General features: G+C 29.9%; 1 protein-coding gene across 3 annotated transcripts in view; it reads left to right on the top strand.

The window, feature by feature from the left end:
* LOC105154860 (trace amine-associated receptor 9) overlaps positions 1 to 26,518 on the top strand; it is a 78,504-nt gene that overhangs the window by 42,340 nt on the left and 9,646 nt on the right. For all 3 annotated transcript variants that reach the window (XM_011070628.2, XM_011070627.2, XM_087408657.1), the window contains 4 exons: positions 907 to 1,023; positions 7,020 to 7,174; positions 7,875 to 8,022; positions 24,016 to 24,270. In XM_011070628.2, coding sequence (XP_011068930.1) covers positions 907 to 1,023; positions 7,020 to 7,174; positions 7,875 to 8,022; positions 24,016 to 24,270 — 675 coding nt within the window. The remainder of the gene's footprint in view (positions 1 to 906; positions 1,024 to 7,019; positions 7,175 to 7,874; positions 8,023 to 24,015; positions 24,271 to 26,518) is intronic.

The following is a 26,518-nucleotide window of genomic DNA, read 5'->3' as shown; positions in this document are numbered from 1 at the left end:
TAACTTTATTCAAACAGGATTTTGAACAATATACTGCATATACATATATTAGTAAGTGTTACATAAAATTTATACTTAAAATGTAATGCATAACTTATCCGTCCTAAGCTTATCCGTAGCGGATAAGTAATATCATAGTTTTCATTCAGTTTATTTGAAACAAACACACCTAACAAATTCTTGAAAAAAAAAATTAATAAATCTAATCTTTATCATAGCCGATTTGAGATTTTTCAATTTTAACAATATACTTCTGAATTTACAATGCAATTTTTCGTAAAAAAATTGTTCATCTTTTATTGTAAAAAAACTATAATTCTAAACGAAATCTGCTTCATAGTTGTATGCTGTTATTCTTATACGAACAAGTTTCGCACTATAGTTCTAACGGCGCTGTTTTTTAAGATTTTTAATTAAAAATTTTATGTAATTCACCAAAATACGTATAAGATTGATTAAAACCTGTTTGAGTTAATAATTTTCACGAAAAGATAAAAAAACGAGATATATCTTTTTGATTTTTCTTCTTTAATAAATTATTCTCAATAATATCTGAGCGATGTATAGTAATAGAGGTACTTATATAACCTTTGTTCTTAATTGTTACTTTCTTTTAATAAATCAAAAAAAATATTTTTAGATTCGTAGAAAATTAAAAAGAATGTAATGATTGTGAAACACTGCTTAAAGTAGATTTTTCTCGATGCTCTCTCAACTCATCAAAACTTCTCGCCTATCTGACTTGTCTCGCTGCTTGTGGACCTATGCACTTTTTCAAGAAGTTATAACTTATTTTATTTGAAAAGGCTGAGAAAGAGAAAGAAAGAAAGAAAGAAAGAGAGAAAGAGAGAGTGTGCGACACTCGAAGAATCTCGTTTGCTCTTTCGGAAACTTTTACTGTTCCAGGCACTCCTTAGAGGCGCTTTGACTCAACAGAGCGCTGTTATCCTCGTCTGCATGGCAATCGACCGTTATGTTTGCATGCTGCACCCTCATCGCTATCACAAGCACTCTTCTAAAAGGGTAAGGATATTTTGCTGTCTATTCACTTAGCAACTAATAAACTATTAATTACTAATAGACTCTTATATATATATATATATATTTCATTATTGGTATTGTTTATTTATAACAGTTGAACAAATAACATTTTACAAATTGCTATGTTCCTACTATTAACATCCTTTATTATAAATTACTCTTATTTTAAAATTTATATTTTTCACCTTTAATATTACCTAAACATTAAAATTTTAATCATTTTTAATGGTTGATGCATTATGCGTATTAACAATTTTTATCTCTTTTCGTATTTTTATTTCATATAAAGTTATGTAATCTCTAATTATTATAAATATTTAAATAACAATTCATATTTTCTATTAAAAATAAAATGCATATAGAAAATCTCATAACCAACATTTTCGAGTTGTTACTATAATAGAATCCCAATTCTTTTATGATTGTTTCTAACGGAATTTCGTATCAACCGATGTCACCAAGTCACTTGTTTCAAACGTTTCTTCTGTCTGCACAGATTCATTCACCAAACTATTCTCTCAATTCATTCGATCTATCGATAATCGTAAATTTGCTCTTGTTAAACACGATGTGAAGTGAAACGATCGAATAGTTGATTGATTAGAGACAATTGTCGTTTCAAGTTAAAATAACTGTTACTCAATGAAAATGGTAGAAAAACTTGTTCAATTCGTTTGAATTCACAAGAAAATAGAACTCATCGTAAATCGGCTATTGATACAATCATTTCGTTTCATGAATATAATATGAGGATATTTGACGATATTCGTATTCATGAATCTAGGAAATGAAAATATTTCTCGTTACACGTTACAATCACCTTATTCATAAGATACGACAATCCGATATCATTCGTTCGTAATCATGTGAGTTTGAAGGATAAAGATATTTCTTGTTATATGTTGCTTTTGAAGAGTTTAATATCATATAACGTAACTAAAATATCGGTACTCCGATGCTACGTTCGTAGCACATCTTTTTCAATCCTGTGCCTATTATATATGTCATATAGTTTTATATACATAATATAACTTAGTAATATACGTCAAATATAGACATGAAAGCCATTGAAATGAATATTAAAAAAGATTGAAAGCTTAATGGAATAGAGAGTAGGAATTTCGTTTCAAAAAATAATCTCTTTGGGATTTAGAAAAATAATAGCAATCGTTTTTGTTTTGTTATACGAATAACGAAGGAGTGCGAAAATTAATAAGCGCATACATCTGCGCTGCTTTTATAAATGGAATATTGTTTATCTTCTTTATTCTTTTTTACATAACTCAAAATCGTAGAATACACATACATTTATTCATATAGTATATTCCATATATTTTTCCCCTATCTTTTAAATATTTTATATACAATGTAAAAAGAACATGCTAATATTTATTGTAGATTGTATATATGGATTGGATACGTTTTATGTGATATAATTTATAAAGAGTACTGGACAATTTTATATAAAGTTCGCTTAATAGAATTCACTTAAAAATAAAGCTCGTCAAAACTAACTTGTCTGAACGTACCAGAAAGTTATTAATCTGTTAAATTACTTTTGAAATTCCGATCTATTGATTACCGCAAGTTAATATAATCCAGTCATTTTGCATCACCTTTCGTGAACAGCAGCAAAAACGATCGAGCGTTTTAAAGATAACTTTTACGTAACAACTGCAAAGTTTACGAGCGCTATTAGCAGGATCCTTTCCCGCGATCCGTAACATGCCTGCAGTTTCACACTACGGTTTGTCAAAGCTCGGACGTGGGTCAGTTTACTCTAGATTAACTGCCAAAATGAATTTCGGAGATTTAAAAGCGCATCAAAATGCAAAGTGTCACCGCGGCCTGTCATTCGTCTACCACATATACTTTTATTCCCGTGGCCATAGCAATACTCGTGTAACCAGGACAAAATTTATGTATAGTAAAGACAACAGAGCCCGGTTCAAAAATATCCTATCTCTAACTTTTGGATAGTTATAAAAAAAGTTATAAAAAAAGATAATGTAAATTTAATGTAATAGATCCAAATAAAAATAAAATCAATTGTGATTAAGATCGACTTCACGAATCGTTTTAATTAAGAGCGTTTTAAATAAAAAGTCAATAAAAAATTATTCTAATTTTCAAAAGTATTCAAAAGTAAGAAGAAATGCAAGAAAATTTTAACTATTTTATATATATATCATTTACTGACTTCGAAGAATACGGTTTTCCAGCGCTATTAGACTTTCCGCCTTTATCATTCAATATATTTCCCGCTATTTTATAATTCTCCTTTTGTTTCGAAAAAATCATTATTTACATTTTATCTTAACATTGTAATTGATAGGTAATTTTTATTTAAAAATACTTTCCTATATCCTATACGATTTTTATTACAATTATTAAATTACCATTCTTTTAATATTATCATTATCAAATCGACGAACAATTGAGTTATAACATTTTTATTTTTATTTTAATTTATGATTACATTTCAAGTTAGTAAGCAGCATACTAATTTATATACTATAACTGAAAAATGTATGTACAGAATTTACATATAAAAGATTTTAGATTTTACTTACAACTTATATTTGCAAAAAAATGCACTTTTTATCATAAATGATATTATTCTACAAAAAAATTGTTTTAACAATTTTTAGTTACTTTTAATATATTTTTCTCATTTTTCAAAATCTATCACGTTATAATTTTTAGAAAAATGGCATTAATGAATAAAAAAGATAATTTTGAAGGTTTTCGTAATGTTGTAATATTAACAACAAATTTTTTTCGAAATTTCGTTAAATTTCGTGCCACACAAAAATATTAACTTTTAGCTTTAAAATTTATTTCGTTTTGTAATTTCAATATAATTTTTTATTTTCGAGATATAGTAATTTGAAAATAGCTATATTATATTTTGTTAATTTTATATGGATTGATTGTTAAAATTTCAAATACTGAAGATGACAAATGATCTATTTTCTGTCCTTGCGCTAGACCGCATTAGAATTTTCTTTCTCGCTTTCGATAAATATCAAACATATATACTTTTCTCACTTTAAGTTCCAAAAGTATATACTAGTTTAACCACAAAAAACAGACCTCGGATAAGTGATCGAAAACCTTATATATGTATATTTATATTTATTATCATAAATAAAGAACAAATTAGGCAAAAAATATCCAGCACTAGGCTCTTGTTTTGATTCTTAATTTTGATTCTTATAATATAGTTTTTTTTATTTATCCAATTAATATGATATTATGTATTAAGTATAAAAGGAACTTATTTTTTACATAATACACTATTAAAATGGAATAAAATATTTTTTCCATGTGTTACATAGAAAAAAACCGATTTTAAAAATAATATACATATCTCGAAAACAAAAAATCATATCAATTAGAAACAAAATGCATTTTAAAGTTAAAAATTGATATTACGTTGCATTCAAAAATTTTTTAAAAAGTTCTTAAGATTTTAAAAAATTATTGTTGACATTACATCATAAAAAAAGTTATCAGCTTTTTTAACGCTATTTTTCTCAAAATTGTAATGTGATAGCCAAAATTAAAAAACAGATTCGTATTCACATAGCATATTTAATACTTTAAAAATTATAGAAAATAATAAATAACCCGCAAACCCTTTAACACTAATGATATGATATCAAGTTGTTTTTCTTTTTATATTGAAATGAGATTTTATATTGTACACATTGTGAATAGAATAAAATACAATAATAAGATAAAATAACAGAATAAAATAATAGAATAAAATAAAAGAATGAAATAGAATTGCTTTTGCACAATTACTAAAGTGAGAAAGAAAGCGCAACATATAAAAATCAGTGGTAAAAGAAAGGCGTTTGACGAATCGCTGTCTTTCATTCATTCCATAATTTTCCGCCTATCGAACGTTTAGCCGCTCATCGAATTTTCGCAAACTCTGTCTCTTTTTATATTTGATAGAAGCTGTTGCTTCTCGATTTTTTGATTTCACATTTGCTCTTATCGTATTATTATTATGTTAGTTCGTAGATAGAGTTTCGTGTTGCATCAGCTTTAGCTATATATTTAGTGCAATATTGAGCAGGCTACAGCTCGTATTTAGTTCCAAGTTCTCAACAACTTGGTCTTTAGCTCTTTGTTTCTGATGTTCACAATGCGCGGAGAATATCACCCTTACACTATTTTAGACGGATCGATAACTTCGATAGTATTTTCAGGGATTCTCAACAGAACTAAAATGCAACTAGGATAGTATCTACATTATGTATGGATTTGTCATTTTATATTTTTAGCATTTTTTTAAGTATTATTCGGGACTATAGCTGTGATTTTCACATAATCACAATCATTAAGTTCACAATATTGTTAATATATCTTACATTGAGTAAATCATATCTAATTTAAGAAATAAATTTTGTATTAAAAAATGTTAATTTTAACTTTCCTATTTTCTATTATATTTTCCCATATCCAATAAGATTCTTATTATTCTTCTTACCGTTTTAATATTATATTTTTGCATGTTTCAAAAAGTCTACTATACGTCTTTAAGTTAAAATTAACATTTTATTCTTAATAGTTTAGTTTTAAAAATAAACATTTGGTTATTTTCAATATATAAGAGCACATGAAAGCTTTTGCGTACTGATAAATTATAAACTTTGAAGTTAAATATTAAGAAAAAAATTATAAAGTTTATCTATCTTCAAAAATATATGTTTTAAGTTAAGTGTTTTAAGTTTGCATATTAAATTTGTACTTCTTGGTACTATCTCGTATTTATTAAATGTAAAAATGAGAAAACGCTAAGAAAAATAGTTTATCTTAAATATCTACGATCACAAAAATTCTAATATTTTTACATGATACTTTTTATCGTAAGGACCTTCATCTGTAATATTTCTATTGTACTTCAATTTATTTTTATAATTTTTAATAATATTTTTGAGTTAATGGATCGTATCTGTAATAAAGGAAAAAAGAAAACGTCGCATAAGCCTCGATCCTTACTACTTGGAGAGCAGCAAGGTCGAGTGTCATTTCATTGATCGTTTTTTGGGATCAGGACGAGGTTAATCTCGATAATACTTAACACACCGGGTTTGTGCTGTAAAAGTGGATCGTCGATAAAAACTAGTTCGTGGAACTTTCTTTATTTGCTTGCAGATTTGATCAAATGAAGAGAGACTAAAGGTGCAATGTATCTAAAACTAGTGTAATCGAGTTTTAAAAAAAAATAATTTTTTAACGTTTACAATATTTTTATAAAATTCTGATAAAAAATATTGTGTAAATATAATGCTTATAATTTTATATAGTTAAGTATAATTTCAATGATAAATATATGTATATCTGTTTTACGTTATTTTCTTCATTTTCGTTCAATACGATTAAGCAATGTTACATTATAAAACATAAAAGTTAATAAACTACATTATAAAATATATAAATTTTGGACATGCATTTAATTTGAAATATACATATTCTCAAGAAACGACATTTTAATGATTCTTTTTCATGTTCTACTTAAATTTTTACAACATTTATATTTAACGAGATTATTTGCATACATTTTATTTAATTATTATTTGAAAAATTCCATCATACATATCATATGATATATTTAGATATTTGATAGAATACATAGTACTTATTTATCGCATATCTTTTATCATTTATTTATCGCAGTACTTATTTATCGCATATCTTTTATCACAGTATTAAATATTTTGTCTATTGAATAATATTGAATAATGCATTCTGAGATTTTTGATAATAAAAACAGTGCATATAATCGTTTGAGTAAACGATATATGATATACTACAAAAGATAGAATGTGTGCAAACAAGCCCCGGTCTAACCGATAAAAATATATAGACAAATACATATACGCATACATGTGCACCATATCTGTAAAACGCTCGGCGTTTGGGTGAAAAAGAGTGATCGTTTTCTGTCTATGTTGACACAGTATTACATGCGGCAGGGCTGTGTGGCAGTGATGTCGACCACTTGGATAGCGAGCGTGGCAATTTTCGGGGTTCTGGTACTCCCCAGAGGCGGTTACTACTTCAACGGATCTGGCCTTCTCGCCTGCGATCCCTTCTTTGCTAGAGCATCCCTTAGGTATCACCATAGCGAATGCTGTGATGCGGTGATAAGCTCGACATTTCATGATCTTGCTCATCACGTTTGTTCACCATGTCGGTGACCAATTGCGGACAATTACAATTTAATGTTGAGAACGTCGCACCGTCGCGTAGTCGATCGCCTTGGGAGGACACCGAGGCGATCAACCGTGAAAGATAGCGATATATCCGCGTTAATGTTTCCTTCCGGTACGCTTAAAGTCTGATCTAAACCGGTGCTAAATACGAAAGATCGTTACTTCGACCTATCGTAATGTTTTTGTCGGATCGGTAATTTATAAACTCTATCTCGACACATTAGTTTAAATAGAATTATCCATTTATATTACGGCTTTTGTAAACGTTGCTTTGGAGAAATAGAATATAAAAAAGTTTATAAGAATGATTTAAATATACGCGAGATAGAGTCAACTTCACAAAGTACATTACAAAGCATATTAATTTATAAGAGAAAGTTAAAATGGATGCATCGTGATACTGTTTTTATCATATTGTAGATACTAATAACTTTACACACGTAACATCAGATTTTGCGTAATCTACTTGTACAAATATAATTTTATTGCGTTCGTACGATATCATCTTCATTGCACTAGTTATATTCCCGCTTGCGTATGACACGCTAATTACTGCTTTTCTGGGTCGGAAAATGCTCTTTATCGTATCTCCTTTTTCAGGATCCTAGCGTGTTGCTGTTTTTATTTCCCAACGACGATGGTGCTGATGTACTGTTACGGCTCGGCTTTCCACGTTAACAAACTACGCTTGAAAAGAGTAGTCTGTGTTAACACGCCGGAGGTCGTTAGTGGCGGCCACATAGAAAGGGTAAGTCGCTTTGTGAATGAAGTTTAAATCGACAATTTATTGTCAAAATATTTCGACTGGCGATAATTAACAAAACAATTATGTAAAATAAAAAAGAAAACATTACTTTCACAAATATTTTGTTGTGTACATATAAAATGCATTGGACAGCACGAATCGCGAAACTGACATTGCACGAATTAAATCGCTTGTTGCCTTTTATGTTTGAAAGAATATCATACTAATATACGATCTTAGCTTCTTCTTTTTTAAGTAACAACTTTATATTAAGTAATAACTACAACAATATAATAAAATTACAGTTTTGAAAGTAAATTCGTGTTTATATCAACGCTGCTGTTACTGCTATGTGTATGGTTACTGAAGAAGATAATATATAGGATGATCTTTAGCAAGCATGTTTGAAACTTTATGTTTTATGTGACTCGCTGTTCACATCAAGTTCGTGTCCTCCGGTAAATTACGCAATGAAATTATCAAGCTTGCAAGCAGATATACCGAACAACTTTGCGAGAGTTTACGTAAGATTCCCAAGTGCATTCTCGCGAAAGGACAGCAACTCGTAAACTAGTTTCTAAATCTGTTGAAATTTGTTGAAGACACGGAAGATTTTCATAGAAGGTATCTCGTAACGAATGAACACGAATTCGAGGATAGTTGGCACTAGGAAAAATCGACTAATCCTGCCACCGATATATCTCTTAAAGCGGAGACGCCAAATACCTACATTCGTTTCGAGGTCACAGAGACTAAAGCCAAAAGCGGGGAAATACGAGAAGGGAAATAATGTGAAAGTATTCGTAATGTTGGAGATTTAGATGGAATACTACCGATTTAATAAAATGAAACAGATATAAAGAATGTATAATAGATATAATAAAAATATATATAATAAAAATCAGATTACATTAAATATTGTATATAATGAATTATTTATTTTCAAATGGAAATGAGAAGTATCAGTACTAATTGTTTGTCAACTTAATTTGTGAATATTACATATTCTAGTTTCAGTTTGGGAGTATTTTAAGTCTGATTAATCGATACATAGTTTGCATAAGATTTATAAGAAATTATAAAATTCAAAAATATTAATAAGCACCAAGATCCACCTTGTCCGAATATATAATTCTCTTTCTTTATTTGTGTTAATATTTTTATTTTATTTTCTATCATATCTTAGCCAAAAATATGATAGAAAATAAAATAAAAATATAGATAAATAAGATTTCTATCATATCTTATCCCCCTTTGAATTCACAACAAATCGATGTACCCATCTACAATGATTGCATTGTTATTTGGAGAAACGACCGTAAACTAGCCGATATCCGCGGAAAGACGCGTAACTTCCGCCGATAGAATCCGCATTGGTACCTCCTTGGATCGGTATCTTCGGCATTACCGGGAAGACAACTGTCCGAAGCAAGATGAATGGTCCGAACGCGGCTAAGCCAACGTTGGTTGAATTCGCTGTCGCTCGCTGTCGTCTGCGATGCATTGAATTCATCCACGATAACGAGCTAAGGTCGTCCTCGTTGGCCTAAAGCTATGTGCTAGACATTGAGCGATCGCAATGGCAACATTGGTTCTATCCGCCGATTTAGCAATCCTAGAAAATAGTCGCGAAAGCTCAACAATACCTAGTAGAGTACAAACACAAGCTCGCGATCCTCCGAATAAATGGAATTCAGAGAATCGTCGTGTAATCAATGGGAGAATAATATTCAATAAACGAGCGATCATGAATATTTCGAGAATAATTGTCGGCGAACATTACAAAATGATAATAAACAGGTAATACTTTTTTAGATTTGTATTCGGTATAACTATTGCAATGGAAAAATTTAATAACTTAATTATTAAAGATATAAAAGTTTGAAAATTGTAATAATAAATGTCAAAAATTTTATACTTTTAGCTTTAAATTTCGTGTAAATAAAATCACTCTCAAGAATATCAATCTTCTCTGCTAAAATTATATAAGATTTTAAAGGAAATTGCACTAATGGAAGGTGTATTTGTTCGGAATCCTTTGAAGATTTTTATCAAATAGTTCAAAGTTTACTTTATAATTTGTAGAAATACAAGAAATAAACAAATGTAAAGTAATATTTCCGATGAAGGAAAAAAAGATATATTTCGAAATATTTTCGTGAATAAATAATAACATTTGCTACTGAAAACGTATTAAAAGACGAATTGTACAATATATTCGATCATATTATCGACCTCGTCGTATTTTTGAAGCATGCAAGAGAATCATGCAAGGATTTATGTGACCCGATTTAAGTAACCCTATTCTAAAAGCTTCCTCCCCTTAATTCTCTAAAAACGAATCTTATTTTGGCAAGCTACTCCGGCACGAGAGCCGACGAGCTTTTGGCTTTTTCCACCTCAGTCCCCGCGTGACGCCTTCGTGGTCAAACCACTACCAACGCCCTGCTTCAGGATGTGCGCCCCAGTTTTCGCGGCAAACAATATTTTTCTTCTTGTGCTCCCAGTGCTCCTACATTACCCTTGCTCCGCGTTTCCCATCCTAGGAAATCGCATTTATCTTGACATTAGCCAGAACCATTCTGCGAAGAGGTCAGAGAGTTCCGACCTTGTTCCCACTGGGTGCACTTGCTTATTTTATTTCTTTTTTCCGTGCCATGTTCTGCCGTTTGATCTCGCACCATCAATAAAGAAAAAGAAAAAATCTTCTATATCTTGTAGTAAAATTATTTCCTCTAATATCTTTTTATGTAAGAAGAAATTAATTAATAAATAAAAATTAAATGTAAAATTAATTAAAAATTAAAAATGAAAATTAATTAAAAATTTACGTATATACGTACAAAGTGGATGCTAAATACTCCGAAAGAAATGCTTCCTTATACACTCAAGATGAAAAGATATTTCATATAATTATATATCTGAAACGACTTAATTTCAAAAATACAAGATGTTAAAGTTGAAGGAAAAATTTTGTTTTTTTCCCAAAAATTTTGAAAATCACTTAAACTATTATGATAAAACTTTAAATATATACAATGTTTCATTAAAATAACTCGAATGGTTTTCGAAATTAAAAAAAAAATAAAATTTTTTTTTGTTCAATTTTGACACACTGTTTCTTTTAAACTAATAATAAGATGTTTCGGTCATACGATTATGATCAAAATTTATGATTAAAATTTTTATCTTGAATTCGTGTGAGGAATTATTCTTTAAAATCTTTTAGTATCCATCCTGTAAATATACATATATACATTCTTATTCTTTACACAGAAATCATCACACAAAAATAAAATAGATATTTTTCAAAAGAACCCAATTGAATGCAATTTTTATTTTGCATCGATAAGAATCCTCTAAAATCTTTAATCAAACTTTGGATCCAATAATCTAATTTATTTCCGTCTATATCCAAACTCTAAATTCCAGTTTCGACATCGTAAGTTGTCTTACTGATTCTTTAAAGCTTTGCTGAGGAAATGAGTATTAAAGATTTGAATAAAGCAAGAAAATTAAATATGCGTGGATTAAGTCAATCAGAACTTGGGAGCATTCTCAAAGAAACTTATGCTATTTCTTCTTGACAAATGATGCATTTAATGATAAAATCTTAAGGGCCAATCTACTTTGTATATCGTTTAAACGAGAATAACTATAGAGATTCTTTGTAAACATAATTTAGAGTTTAAAAATATAGGAACACAAAAAATCTATAATTTATTTTTGTCTTTAACTAAAATTTTATATTACTGTTATCTATGTTATAATAATCTTACGTATAATATTAAAAGATTACAATGAATTACAAGTGATTACTTCCAAATGGAGATCGATTCTATAAAAAATGGATTTCAAATTCATCAATCGACTTGTCGTTTGGATGAAAAGCGATGGTGATGAATCACTCCGTAGTCGTTATTTTTGTGTAATTTAGGTCACATCTTTAGGGATTTTTACGTTTTAATGAAAACTAAAAAAATGATATTAGAAATTATTACTTTACTTAATCTATGGTGTTTGAAGTACTGAAAAATTACCTTCTAGTACCATGAATGCACGACTGCTTAATTATTATAAATCATCTCACTGCGGTCATTAACCTGATTCAAGTGACGGTCGCATCGCGTCTATTTTTGCTATGTCATCGCCAAGAAAATTTGTTTGTATATTTCTTCTTTTAGGCAATTTTCCTCACGCGGACTAATAGCACATTAATTGTGAATTAATAAAGGATTTCACACTAATTATACTAATTATACTAAAGTCTACGAAAAAAACTTAACAATTTTAAATTATTTCTAATATATCTTTGCCTACTTAATACGAATCCGTTTTTCTAATTTGGCTATCAGACTTTTGAGAAAAATAACGTAAAAAAGCAAAAAATTATTTTGAGAGTTTTCATGACGTAGCAGCAATATTTTTTCAAAATTTTTAATGCTACAAATGTAAATGTATTTAAAAATACTTTTAGTTTCAAAATGCATTTTGTTTTGGTATAATTTTTCATATTCGAGATATGTATAGCAGTTTGAAAATATATTTACATTATTTCTTTTTTTGTTATTTTCATATTGTTTTTTTATTTAGTATGATCCAATTATGTGCACAAGAATAGTATTATGTAAGTAAAAATACTTTCTACATAATGCAGAATTAAGATGGAATATTTTTTCCATGTATTATATGAGAAAAGAGCTATTTTCAAATTGTTATAACTCGGAAACAGAAAATAATATCAAAACAAAACAAAATGCATTTTAAAATTGAAAGTTGATATTTTCACGTGGAATTAACAAAATTTAGAAAAAATTTACTATCAATGTTACAACCTCGTGAGATCTCTCAAAATCATTTTTTTTCTCTTTGATAGGATTTTTCTCAAAATACAGTGACATAATAACTAACTTCGAAAAACGGATCCGTGTTCAGCTTCTAAAATACTACGGGAAACGATAAAGTTCGTTCAGACACTAATCCAAATAGAAAATTTGGTTCTAGTAAAATGAATTAATTTTCACACATAATGTAGTTTATAATGTGATGAACAAAAGATGTCATAGAATTCAAAAGATTCAATAATAATGAATAGTTTTTGAACTACGGTTTCAAAGGTGCTCTGTGTAAGCACAATTAAATTTTACACCTTTGATACAGCATAGTTCAAAAACTATTCATTATCGAGCCTTGTGTCCATGATATCTTTTGTCTACCACATTATAAGCTTCATTTTATGTGAAAACTAACTTATGTACTTCACCGGAACCCAATTTTCCATATATAATTAGTATGGGATCCTTTGTGGCTTGTGCGACGAGTCATTTTAACAAAGCACCGCGATCCGTGGTTTGGACGCATAGGAAGTTCACCGAAAGATCTCTCGACCGAAAAGATCGTCCCGATCCTCCGCGCGCGCATTATAGTGAGCATTGAAGCGTGTGTCCGCTTCCGTACTCCATCGCAAAATGGTCCGTAATCGGTTGAAAATCCGCAGATCGTTATGCACCCCTCCCTTGTTCTCACCGCCAACTCCGTATTTTCCGGGTAGGCAGGATCTTGAGACAAAATGGGTTAAGTGCACGAGCACGATGGCAGAATGGGGAATTACAGGGTGAGGGCGGGTAGGAATATTTCTCTTTCCAACGACGAGCCAGGACGGTCAGAAACCACTTCCCGTGGGTGGCGTTCATGCTTTATGTCATGGTCTACATCCGTCGACGTACCGTTGTCGACAGCGTGCGAGTTTACGATATTAATGAATCAATTATCTTGGCATTCTATATTAATGTGCTGAAATTATCGGTTACGAGCCAAGACAGGTGTTTTGCTCGTTCAAACACAAGTTATTGCAATTGTTCGAATCGTGTTTGAAAACTATTAAACTTCCTCGACATGATGCAATTTAGAAGAATGCTGAAACCGCTGCATCTTGCGTCGTACGAATTGCGAAGTACCATAAAGAAATGCAAAAAGATAAAGAAATATTACACCAGACATGTCTCTCATTTACTGCACGTTATACGTCAAGCAGCGCAAGTCCACTGTTTTCTTTGTTCATAATATTTCTACATTTTATTGTCACCACTACCGCAATGTTGTTAGCAAAAGAGTCTGCTACTTTTGTTATAAAAGAAAGTTAATGATATTTTCTTTGGGATATATGCAGTGGTTATAAACATAATAAATTTAAATAAAATTTGGAAGAAGAAATCTCTTGGTCTACAATAAGTACACATTGTTGTTTTTTTTTTCGTGCAATTAATATGATTAAATTTAAATTAACAAATTTTTTTATGATGTGTTTAATAATTTTTATTCAGTATAGGTCTCTTAAACAAATAACCCAATCAGAGCAACCCAATCTGAAAGCAATTCTGTATTTAAGAGAAACCCTTCCAAAAAATTGTTGCGTTACATATTTGTGTTATGCAGAACAGCATAAGATACGCATATAAATATGCATATAAATTAACAAGAATCATTATATCGAAATGCAAAGATTTTAGAAATTTTTATAAGTATTCATTTATAGAAATTTTGTACAGGTGACTTCTATGAAAAGAAATAGGAATATATAGCATTACTATCTACTATGTCAGTTTTGATGCCCATTTTGTCAAACGCTCATTTTTGATGAAAAAATGATCTTATCTTATGAAAAAGTTAATTATTGCAAAAGTTAATTATTGCAACCAACAGTACTACAAAAATTGTTATTATCATCTGATAGAAGACTTTCTAATTTATATTTATATTTTTCAAGTTTTATTTTTTTAGTTTTTATTTAAGAAATATTCTCCAAAAACAAAGTGGCATGGCGTTATCAATCATCTTTTTCTACAAGATAACGTACTGCTCTTATAAAATAGCTTAATAATGAATTGAATAAGTAAATTCACTAGTAATAAAGTTTCAAATCTTTATGGAATGTGTAAAATTTTATAGAATAGAGAGGAATTTATTAACACATTTTTAAAAAATTATCTTTTTTGTATAATTTTAAAATTCGAGCAGTAACTCGAGTATTCTTTCATACTTGAATTTTATATTCGCCAACAAAAGTAAATCTTCATTAAGATGAAATAGAACTTGTTCTGTACTACATTCTGTTTTATTTTACGCGAAAATAACCCTGCGACCTACTTCCTTTATGGCAACAACTTTTTAGCACTGTTTAAACTTTTAGAATTAAGCTCTTTATATAACCCAATCATCAGATTATTATATTTTTTTATTTTTCGTATCATTTCGACTAATTTACAAGGTATGTGAAAAATATTCATTTTTAAGGATAGTTAGGCGCTGTTAACGGACAAATGCGGAAGTCAACTTATTTATAAATAACTCACTATTCGGCCACGCCTATATCATCTGTCTTCGCTTTTTACGATACGTGATCACGATGTAGGTCAATGGATGCGCGAATATCTTCTAAAGGTATTCTCCGTCAACCTATGTGAGAGATTTTCTGCACGACAGAAAGAAACGGAGAACAATACCCCACTTATTCGAGAGGGACAAATACAAAGGCTATTGTGTTTGAATTTGTGATCAACAAGCATCGAAATGCACGTAATTTATCGATAGATTAATTAGTTTTAATAAGTATAATAATAATTTTGTTAAGCTCAATAATGCATTAATATAAAAATTAACAATGCTATATTTTTCTAAAATTTGTCAAATATCTGAGTTTAAAAAATTAAGAGCTGTTCTAAAATTATTTACGTTGCTCAATGCACTTTTAATAACGAAATTATTGCAAGCCTCGCATATTTGCCGTGCCTATCGCGCTAGTTCTTATTTTCATAGCAATTCTTCGATAACTCCTTGTAACATAGCTTTCTTACACGCGGAGTTCTTACATTCTAGACTAGACGTTATTGGATATCGTCCAATTCTCAAACCTGCCACAGCTCCCTTGGGATGCACAGGCTACGAAAGAACAAAATTTTACCGATGATAGGTTGCGAACTAAAATCGGAAGAGGAAATAACTACAGTTAGGAAAGACAAACAAATCTATCGTTTTATTGGACAGATGCTCTTAAACTTCTCTTCGAACAAGATTTTCGAATAGAACAGAGAGACGAAAAGTATAGAAAAGATTACTATGATTTATAAATAATTCTCCATATAAATATTAATTAATTTAATTTTTTAATACATGTTATCGTGTCATCCACATCAGATAAAATTATTATTATTCTATAAAGATTTCCTGCCTGTTCTAAACTCTACAGCAAGAAAAGTGACCACTTACTTCAATCAAAATCGAATCATCGCGGGGCACTATAGTTGAGTGCAAAGTCGAGGACTGTATATCAAAAGCGACAGTCCAATAGTTTCAATGGCCATTTTACCGTAATAAAAAAGTACACAATTGGAGAAATTACTGTTTGAACGTTAAAGGAAATGCATCAATAACTTTTATCATATTGTTCAACGATAAAAGTAGATAAAGAAGCTTTTGATGCAATAATATTGTAATTATACAGAAATTTTGAAGCACTCGCAATTTAAAAATTGTTCTAACAAATTTATATATAAGAAAATTGCTTCTTTAGAATTGAAAGTTTTAAGTAAAGTTACAGATTGGAGCAATGATTATCAGGAATCAATCTCCGATGCAAATAAAAAAGCATGCGAGGAATTAAAACATGACGTTGGATAACGTCCAGGCCATGATGTTGAATCTAACAGGTCACTTGAAATTCACGAGGATATCATACGGTCACCGAGCATCCGAAGAGTTCTTAAGCTGCCTTCAATTTCTTCATTCTATTTTACTCGTTCTTTTCGTACCTCATCTTGCTTCTACTTATCGTGAGATAACGAGGTGGAACGAGTCAGATGAGGAATCAAATGGGTTCGAGATTCCAAATTGAATTCGTGGATTTCCGAGGAGTCGAGGATCATCCCGATGATTTTTCGCTTTTGCCTTTTCTTTTCTACCTCGATACCTCGCTCATTAATGCTTCATTTTTACTAGTTCTATTTTATCCGCGTTTTATATCACGATATACGATATTTTGAATATAATAGGTAAATTCTATATATAGACTTTTCTCATTCCCTACCACATATTCCAAAATCGGATTAATCAAGGATATATGTACGCAAGTTGAATTTATTCTCGAAAAAAATATCGATTTACTAGAGTTTATTAATTTAAGTTTACTTTAAATTTCTAATACTAACATTTATGCCTTCAATATTTATTTGTGTGAATCATATAAGTGATTTTTTTAAATCCTTTTTCCTAAAGTGAAAAAGTAAATAAATTGAAATTATTAACGGTTTTTAATATTTTTAATTTACATCTAAATGAAACAATCTTTATTAAAATGCAAATAATTCAAATAACTGATAGCTCTGTTTTCAATGTTAATAAAATTAATTAAAAAATTCTTCACATTTCTCTTTCTCTGTTAAATAGATGTACTATATTCAAAGCAAATACGTAATCGTTTTACCCCGAGCAGTAAATAAAAAAGAATTGCTTAAGAAGTTCTTCCATGAAGCAAAATCCAACAATATAAGTATTATCGATGTAAAACGCCTTGGGACATATTTTAATGTACCAGAAGAAAATCGTTTCACATAATATAGCATCTTGAAAGGCGTACAATCTGATTAAAATTACATCTTTGCAACGCAAGCTGAATTTATTCTCAAAAAAAAATTTATTTATTCGAATTTATTTATTAATTCAAGTTTATTCCAAATCTCTAATATTTGTGTTTATGCCTTTATATTTATTTGTAAATCTCATAAGCGATTTTAAAAATACAATTTAATTTGAAAAATCACTTAGCAGATTAGATATTTTTAGCAGTAGAGAACATAAGGTAACTTCTAGTTTTAGAGGGTAAATGGAAAGTACCAAAAGTTTACATTATGATACATGTTTTCTGCAATATAGATTTTTACAAAGAGGTTGCACACCACCTGCAGGAGATATTATAATTCTTGTGTCAAAAAGCTGATTCTTGTATTCGTCGTAAAAAAAAAGCATTTTCCACTTAAAATGCTTTTTCCGAGAGGTGCGGCATGCGCTGTAACCGCAGTAATGTCTTTTAGAGCGCCGTTTATGAGACTTTATTTTTTTTTTGCCCTCAGTGAGAGGGACTCTCGACAATGAGAGTTCGTGCATAACCACCAAGACTGTAGTAAAGCAATAAGAACAGTGCGCGTACGAGCCACTGCCAACTTAATTCCATCACAATAGAGCAACAAAAAAATAAAACCAGTATGCCATAGCCCTTTATTAGTTTCACCCACCCGCATCCTGATCCACGTCGTTTATTTGTAATTCAAGCGCAATATACGCGAAAGTGTCTCATAAATCTTGCCAATGCGAATATTTATTCAAAATTGAATCTTTAAAACACTCATTTTCGACATGAAGAAGTATTTGATGTAGCGGAATGTAATGATGTTGCCAAAATAAATTTAATAAAAACAAAAATCATTTCAAAGGCAAACTGTCTACAAGCGATAGAAAAGCCTTACATTTCTATATTTTATTTAAAATTAATCACACGTGACAAAAAGTAACATTTGCGAATAAATATTTTCAAATGTTATATATTTATTATATTTTTAATAAAATTCTTTAATAATGTATTTTTATCGTTACCGTAATAATTACTTGATCAACGTAAATTCTATTTATACCAAAAGAATGCATATTTTTGCGAGCGAGGAAAATTCTTACAAGCTGCGCATTATAAAAAGAAAAAAAAGTTGAAAGAAACGGTAAGCTGTGCATTTGTTAAGTTTGTTATCACTAAAGTACTCGCTTAAGATTGAACGCTTATATACAATGTAACAATATGTAACCTTAATTATACATTGAAAAAGAGATTTTGTACGTTACTCATTAAATGTACAATCTCCATTATTGTGTATTTAATTATCGACTATAATTATTGCGTGCGCGGATGTTCTCAATTTAACAGTCGAAAATTCTATACGATGTATCAACCATACAACTAAATAATATTGTAACTAAATAATATTGTACATTTAATAGATTATAATTGGAAAATTTGATGTAATAAACGTAATTGAAAATAATTTATATATAAGTATCATTCTTGTTTAAAGTTTAATCTTCTTTGAGCTTTATTAGATAATAACTATTTCAAAAGAAAATGCGTTTTCTGTTAAATAATGCATTATTTTAATGTAACATTTTTCCTTACGTAAAACTCACTTTACACAATCTATAATTCGTCAGAATTCAGAATAACATTCTAATTATAATTTTTTGTACCATGAATTATCTGAAAAACAAAGAGGATTTAATATACAGTCATAAAATATTTTTAAAAACAATTTTAAAAAATGATTTTGTTTAAAAGATTAGACAATATGCGAGCGTTTTGATTCGTAAATAATCCCTTTAACGCACAACCACATATCACACGGATTGCTCCAAAATGGTGTAACACCTTGCATAATTACGATGGAAATAATGTCTGCATTGTTGTGAATGCGCGTATTCTGCGAATGGCATGTGGAGAGATATATAAATTTAACACTGCACACACTATGTTGCGCTATCTCTCGTAATAATACGATTATTTCTAGGATTATATATCGCATTAAAAGCTTATTTACTTTGTTATAACTGTTTGCTTAGGTCCACAAATCTTTAGCTTTCACATATATTTTTCTTATGCATTGCATAATGTAAACTGATATAAACTGTATTATAAACTCGCAATTTTTTTGTTATTTAGATTCGATGTAAAAGAGAATTAAACTATTATTTTATTTGGGAATTCAATTTGTTGAATTCATTTTATTGAATTCAATATATATGTTCCATATCAAATTGAAAAAAATTTTTAAATCACATACAATACCTTTGCAGTTTATCATTTGTCATGCATTATTATATTTGCAATATATCATAAATATTGCAGTATATCTTCATAATTTTATAAATTATAGCGCAGTAAGCATCGTCAATTTTCTATCTGTTCGACAGATTATTCTCCTTGACTGCGCACAGAATTCAAAAGATCTTTCAATTTTCTTTTGAGACTACTAAGTATGCAACGATGATAGATAATCTCCACATTCCCGGAAACTCATAAATTCAGTATGCATAACGTTGAGAAATATAGATCGTCGATAAAATGATTCTGTGACAAATTTGATGGAGTGAAAAACATTTGATGCAAAATAAATATACGATGTTAGTATCAAGATCTCAATAAACGTCATTTTGTGGTTATATATATATATATATATATATATATATATATATATAACCACAAATCTATCCTACCCGCAACAAATAAGCTAGTTCGTTTAAAGCTTAAAATCAAATTTTAAGAATCTTTATCTTCAAAGATCCGTGCGTTTTGTCGAACAATATCAAAGCACATTTTTTCTACTAGTTTTATTTTTAGGTGGACAAGAATTTCTAATTAGCAAGCATCATATATTTTTGAATTCTTAAATTATTCTGAGTAACTTGTATCGTAGAATTCACGAAAAAAAAGAAAATATTCTTAACGTTTTGTATACATCGTGATGAGAATGGCAGTATTATATTAACAGAGTTGCATTCACCACAATTCGTGCTGAATAGTCAATTCTGAGTTTAGATAGCTCGAGGCGAAGATTCTTATTCCATCGGGGCGAAAGTTCTATTGCATTATAATAGAGCGGTAGTACAATGAAAGTTTAACGAGTTATAAGCTCGGCAAGAATCGTCGCGGTATGGCACATGTACGAGATACATATCACGTTAAAGAGAGTACCGGGATTTCCTGTCCGCTAAAGTTAGGACGATAAATCGAACTGGAATGCTAATTCGACTGAATAGTTTGTCTCGCGCTTTGCCTTTTCGTTGCCGAGATGATATGCTAATGGCATTCCTGTCTAGATTCTTGTGTCGTGATCCTCTCTGCTTCTTCTCCACCTTTTCTGAGTATATATCCCACAAGCATCTGCTTTCATTTATTCAACTTTCAGAAAGAAAGTAATAAATTGTAATTAATAAATAAGAGAGGATTCCATTTGCCTACGAATCGATTATTTGCAGCTCAACTGCCTACATGCCTACATTTTTGCACACAAATAAAAATTTCAGAAGGACACGTTTGCCTACATGTATTATTGCCTGTATCATTCTCTGCTTTAAAACACAAATTCTGTTTTAAAATACAAATTCTCTGCTTTAAAAATACAAATTATTTTCTGACATAATTTAACCTTAACTTTATATATAAAATATAATATTTGTGTACAAAAGTTTGTAGGTAATCGATTTGTAGGCAATAATACGTGTGTGCAATCGGTCTGTAGACAAATGAGATATAGGCAAACGGTTGAGTTATAGGCAATCAATTTTTTGTAAACAAAAGGAATCATAAATAAAAGACAAAATTCTTCTAATCTCAATGAATATTATTTAAAGAATATGATTCTTATAATATATCTTTGTAGAATGTAGATGTTTCAAAGTAACTGATATACTCAGAAAGCAGTAATAGTTCATCCATTCGGTACGAAACCATTTCAAAGAACATATCTTTTGATTAGTTTTGTTGGACATTTAAGAAATTCTACACTTACCAACCGTATTCACACCTATCCAGGCATTACCCCCAGAACTTGTAATCCCAGAACTTTCGAAGAGAGCTTACATATAGATGCCGCACAGAAAGGGAGGCGAAAGAGAACAGAAAAAAAGAAGCAGAAGACAGCGGGCGAAAAGAGTGGAAATGGAAGGATTCAGCTAAACGAGCAGATTCGTAATCCTTTTACTGCCGCACGACGAAAGGCTTTGATGCTGACGAGCTTAGCGCTTAGCGACTTCCGTAACCGTGTCAAGCCGGCCTAAAGGACGAGTCGAGACTGAGATGCGTCGGCAAGCCTTTAGCGCGTTAAGAGCCATTCGTCCAGATCTTTTCTGACATTACGTCTGCTTTTGAGATTATATTCCCGAGACTGAGGTACGAAGAATTTACCGCTTGACGAAATGTCACACGGTCTTTCCGTTAAAAATCTTATCCCATTATTATAGATGCAATTCTTCAATTATAAATATCGCTCCCTTATTTTCTTCAATCTTAATTTTCTCTCACCAAAAAATATCACTTTGCTTCACAATAAACGGAAATGTATTTTCATTTCGTATTGGAATGACGCTAATTAATACAATGTATTATTGAAAAAATTCTTAACCGACTTGACTATGAAATGTAATCATCTTAGAAACCGTGAAAGTAATTGAAACACAAAAGTTCTTGAGACGGATCAGCGGGCTTTTAGGAAAATATCGATAATGTGCGGCCGTTACTCTTCCGAACAATTGCGTTTGCGAATATCGTAAGACAGGGCGTTATAGATTTAAGATGTCGATGCCGATCGTAAAAGACGTGCCCCTCCCGTACTTAAAACTTCTTTATGGGATGAAATTTGAACTTTAAAAAGATTATTTGCAAGGTCGTAATGATATTAAAGACGTTAGCAAGTACAATTTGAAAGTTGAATTTTCTATGACATTTCGGGCCTAATGTAAAGAAAGAAATAGTCTATTTAATTTTTTATTCGAACATCATTCGCGGTATGATCGTTGTAATTAAATATAAACGCCACAGTCTGAAACTCGACAGTAATCAAGCCGACGTTAAGCTCAACCTTCTATTCAAAAATTCATCAGTCGAAAGAGTTATTAAGAAGATGAGTTCCATCTTCTGAGAAGAATACTTAATGAAGAATGAAATGCTGGTATATCATAAAAAATAAATATCTTAATTATATCCTATTGTTAACATTTTAAAATGTATCGCCAATTTTAAAAGACCTATAATTCATTTTGAATTGTATACTCTTCATTTTAATATATGTTCTGTATATGTATGTATACTTTTAATTACTATATTACTTTTTATTTATATAAATCACAGTATATAAAATTATACACAGTATAGAAAATATAGAATTCTATTTTGAATTCTGACGTACATTATAAAAATAGATTTTAAGTCAATAGTATCATAAAATATTAAATTATGATGTTATTGGAAATATTACGTTGCCTTCCAATTCTATGGATAAGAAATGAATCATTTTTGAGTCACGAGGAGGCTCAGCAAGTTCAGCAAGAATAAAATTCAAAAATATCTAAAATATTGCATAAGTATAGAGTAGATAAATCTAAACATGAAATAACTTTTTGTAGCAATTGATATTCGGTTTTAGGAATTTAAGAATATTATTTTAAATGTTATGTAGTTTTGTCTGACAATGTAAATTCGGTAAAATTTAAAAAATCTGAAACTTTCCATGAATACAAAATAGATGAACTTAATCATGAAACAATTTTTGTATTTAGTGATATGTGATTTTAGGGATGAAAACATCCACCTGAAAAAAATCAGTTTCTAACGAATATTATCGAAACAATGAAAAAATATTTTTAATAAAACTTGCTTTTAAAAGCACTTTTATTCAAAACATTTTTTCATATTTCTTATTGTTACGCCTTATTGTTTACATCCGCTTAAAAACGTAAACACTGATTTCTTTCAAAAAGTGTTTCTATTTCTAAAACCGAAACAGCAGTTACAAAAAAATGTTTTATAATTAGATCCAATTATTTTATACTTACATAAAATTTCAAATTTTTTTTTAATTTTACACTTGCCAGACTTTCACAAAAAGAACTGCATATTACATTTTAAAAGATATTCTTAAATCAGACTGTATGCATATCTTGCTTCCACTTTTCCTTAAAATATGGTATTCCTTACATTATCATTCACAAAAACGTATGTATGGATATACATATGTAAAGTATAAATGTCTGCAATATATTGAGCTCAAGTCCGTTGAGTTTGCTAAGCCCAAATGACTATGTGAATCAGTCATCCCTACGGGAAAGTAGCTTTCTCGCAAGAAATTGTATCTAAACTATCATCTAAAAGAGATGAAAACTGCAGAGAAGACATCTTATATATTTCAGCTTGTCGCCCATGAGAGACGATTGTCGACCTCAGCTTCGCGAACAATGGCTGCAATGAGTTTAGGTTTCATCGTTATGGTCACGCCATGGACGATTCAGGAAGTCGTTGCAGCCTGCACCGGAAGTAAGCCACCGCCATTTCTCGACTTCCTGGCCACGTGGTTAGCTCTTTCCAACAGCTTCTGGAATCCTTTCCTTTATTGGCTGCTCAACAATCATTTCCGCCGAATTTCGAGAGAATTTCTCTATACTAAGGTAAGAATATATAATAAACTTAAATGTTAATTAGTGTTAACAAGCCTTTTGTTTATTGCATTGATAGGTAAAATATAGATTTGAAAAGGAAATACAAATAAAGCAATAAAAAATAAGTTGCAAAATGAAATGCAGATATAAAATTTTATTTGCTTTGACACAAAATTTCAAATCAAGAGAAAACCATATGCTAATGCGATTAAAATTTATTTTCAATATAAGTAACAAAACGACAAGTTTGATATATTTTTTTTTATCAATTTATTTTAGAATAATAGAATTTATTTCGCTTCTGCTTCCTTGTATATCCAAAAATCAATTCATCCGGTTTCTGCGAATTACATTAGACTATTACGGCCGTAGTCAACACTATTTCATATGTGTGAATTTTACGTAAATTTTGTTATGTACAAATGGAATTGCACACATTCGTGGATGTGTGTTTTTAAACGTCCATTAAAGTTTGTCCGAACACTTATAACAAGTGACAAATAATTTTTCCCTACTAACTGGAAACAAAAGTTGGAAAAAGAAATGGAAAAAAAGAAGTAAAATATCGCGTTTTTGTAAAAGATAAAATCACAAAAATAAGACATAAATATAAATCTTTTTCATGCGCAGTTAATTTGTACATAATAATTTGTTAATAATGATCATTTATAATTAGTAAGTGTATAATAATTATAATTTATAGTAATATTTTGTAATTTATGATAATATATATAATTGCAAATATATAATAATGTTAATTTATAATAAATGATAATTTATAATTAATAAAATGTTTTATATATAAAAATAACGTTTTCATATTCTATATTATAATTCAAATATATTGGATGCAGCAATGTATAATCAAGAAAATAAAATAGCGATAAGTACATAAAATATAAACTACGGAGAGAAGAAAAGTACAGTAAACAGAAAATTTATACGATTAGAAAGGTTCAATAAATTTGTAAGGCAAACGCTTCCTTTGTTTATCTAGGTTTCTTTTTCTCCCGATCGTTTTATCTTTTCGTTACATCACAGGCTCCGCATTTTCCGGCTTCTGATTTCACGCTTCACTTCTTTTATTCCGCGAAATCAATCGTGCGCTTAGTGCTGCAACAGAATCAGTAAATTTCTCGAAGAGAATGGCGGTTCACGTCACCAGCGTACGAATGAAGACGTACGACTTAACATGACTTTCTAGGAAAACACGATGGAAAGCGACAGTACCTACCTAAGAAAACAAGATTTATCCGGTGCAAAACGCGTTACGCAATGCCCTTGATACTTTCCACGACAGATTCGGTGGTCGATTCCTTCTTTTTCGCTGAATTCTCTTTTCGGATTCAGCAGGAAAGAGGGAAAACGGCAGCTACGTCGCGTAGCTTGGCCGCGGCCACATAGATCTTGGCGCTTCGACTTTACAGACCATGAATTCCGAAAAGCTGTCGGTGCGCAGTAAATCTTTAATCGCCACGCGAAGTGCACCGCGGCCTCCTGTCTACGCAAACCGGATACAAAACTACATGCAAGTACAATAAAATACTCGTGCAGCACGTTTGATATTTCTTTACATTGGCATACGTGAGTTTTGATTGGCAAACGACGAATGAGTTTGAAGTAAAACGATGTCAGTGTATCACGTGGATCAAAGTGTATCATGTGAATCAATTTATTGTATTTTCATTTAAAAAATGCTAATCGGTTAATCGATAAATTCTTAAAATTATAATATAATAAAATTATGAAATTGGAAGATCACAATTAAACATATATTTAAAATCCAATACTACGAGAGAAATTTTTAAATATTGAATGATTCCTATATATTACTTTTTCAGTTTCAATATTAGATTTTATTATAAATAATAAATATCTTGAAGTTTTAATTCAAAAAAATTGTCTTAATATTTGACAAAGAATTTATTATTAATAATTCAAAATAATTCAAATATATGAATTATTATTGGAAAATGTACATAAAAAGAATTATAGATTTGTGCATAACAACTCATAATCTGTTTCTGTATATACATTAAATTTTATGATGGCACAAGTATTCTGTATGTATTAACGTTATGATAAAACAATAGATCGATTGGCTTACAAAAATTGCTTTGCACATATATGAATATATACTCTTAATAGAGTAAGTACCTTGGGAATCATATGCCGGATATTGCAGTTAAATCTTGGTTTTTACTGACTCAGATATTGCCCATGAAATTTATATAAAACAATTTACACAAGATAGTAC

This window comes from Acromyrmex echinatior, chromosome 1, assembly GCF_024713525.1.
Source record: "Acromyrmex echinatior isolate Ae372 chromosome 1, ASM2471352v2, whole genome shotgun sequence".
Taxonomy (NCBI): domain Eukaryota; kingdom Metazoa; phylum Arthropoda; class Insecta; order Hymenoptera; family Formicidae; genus Acromyrmex; species Acromyrmex echinatior.
The sequence above is the reverse complement of the archived record's forward strand: the minus strand, read 5'-3'. Positions and strand labels throughout refer to the sequence as shown.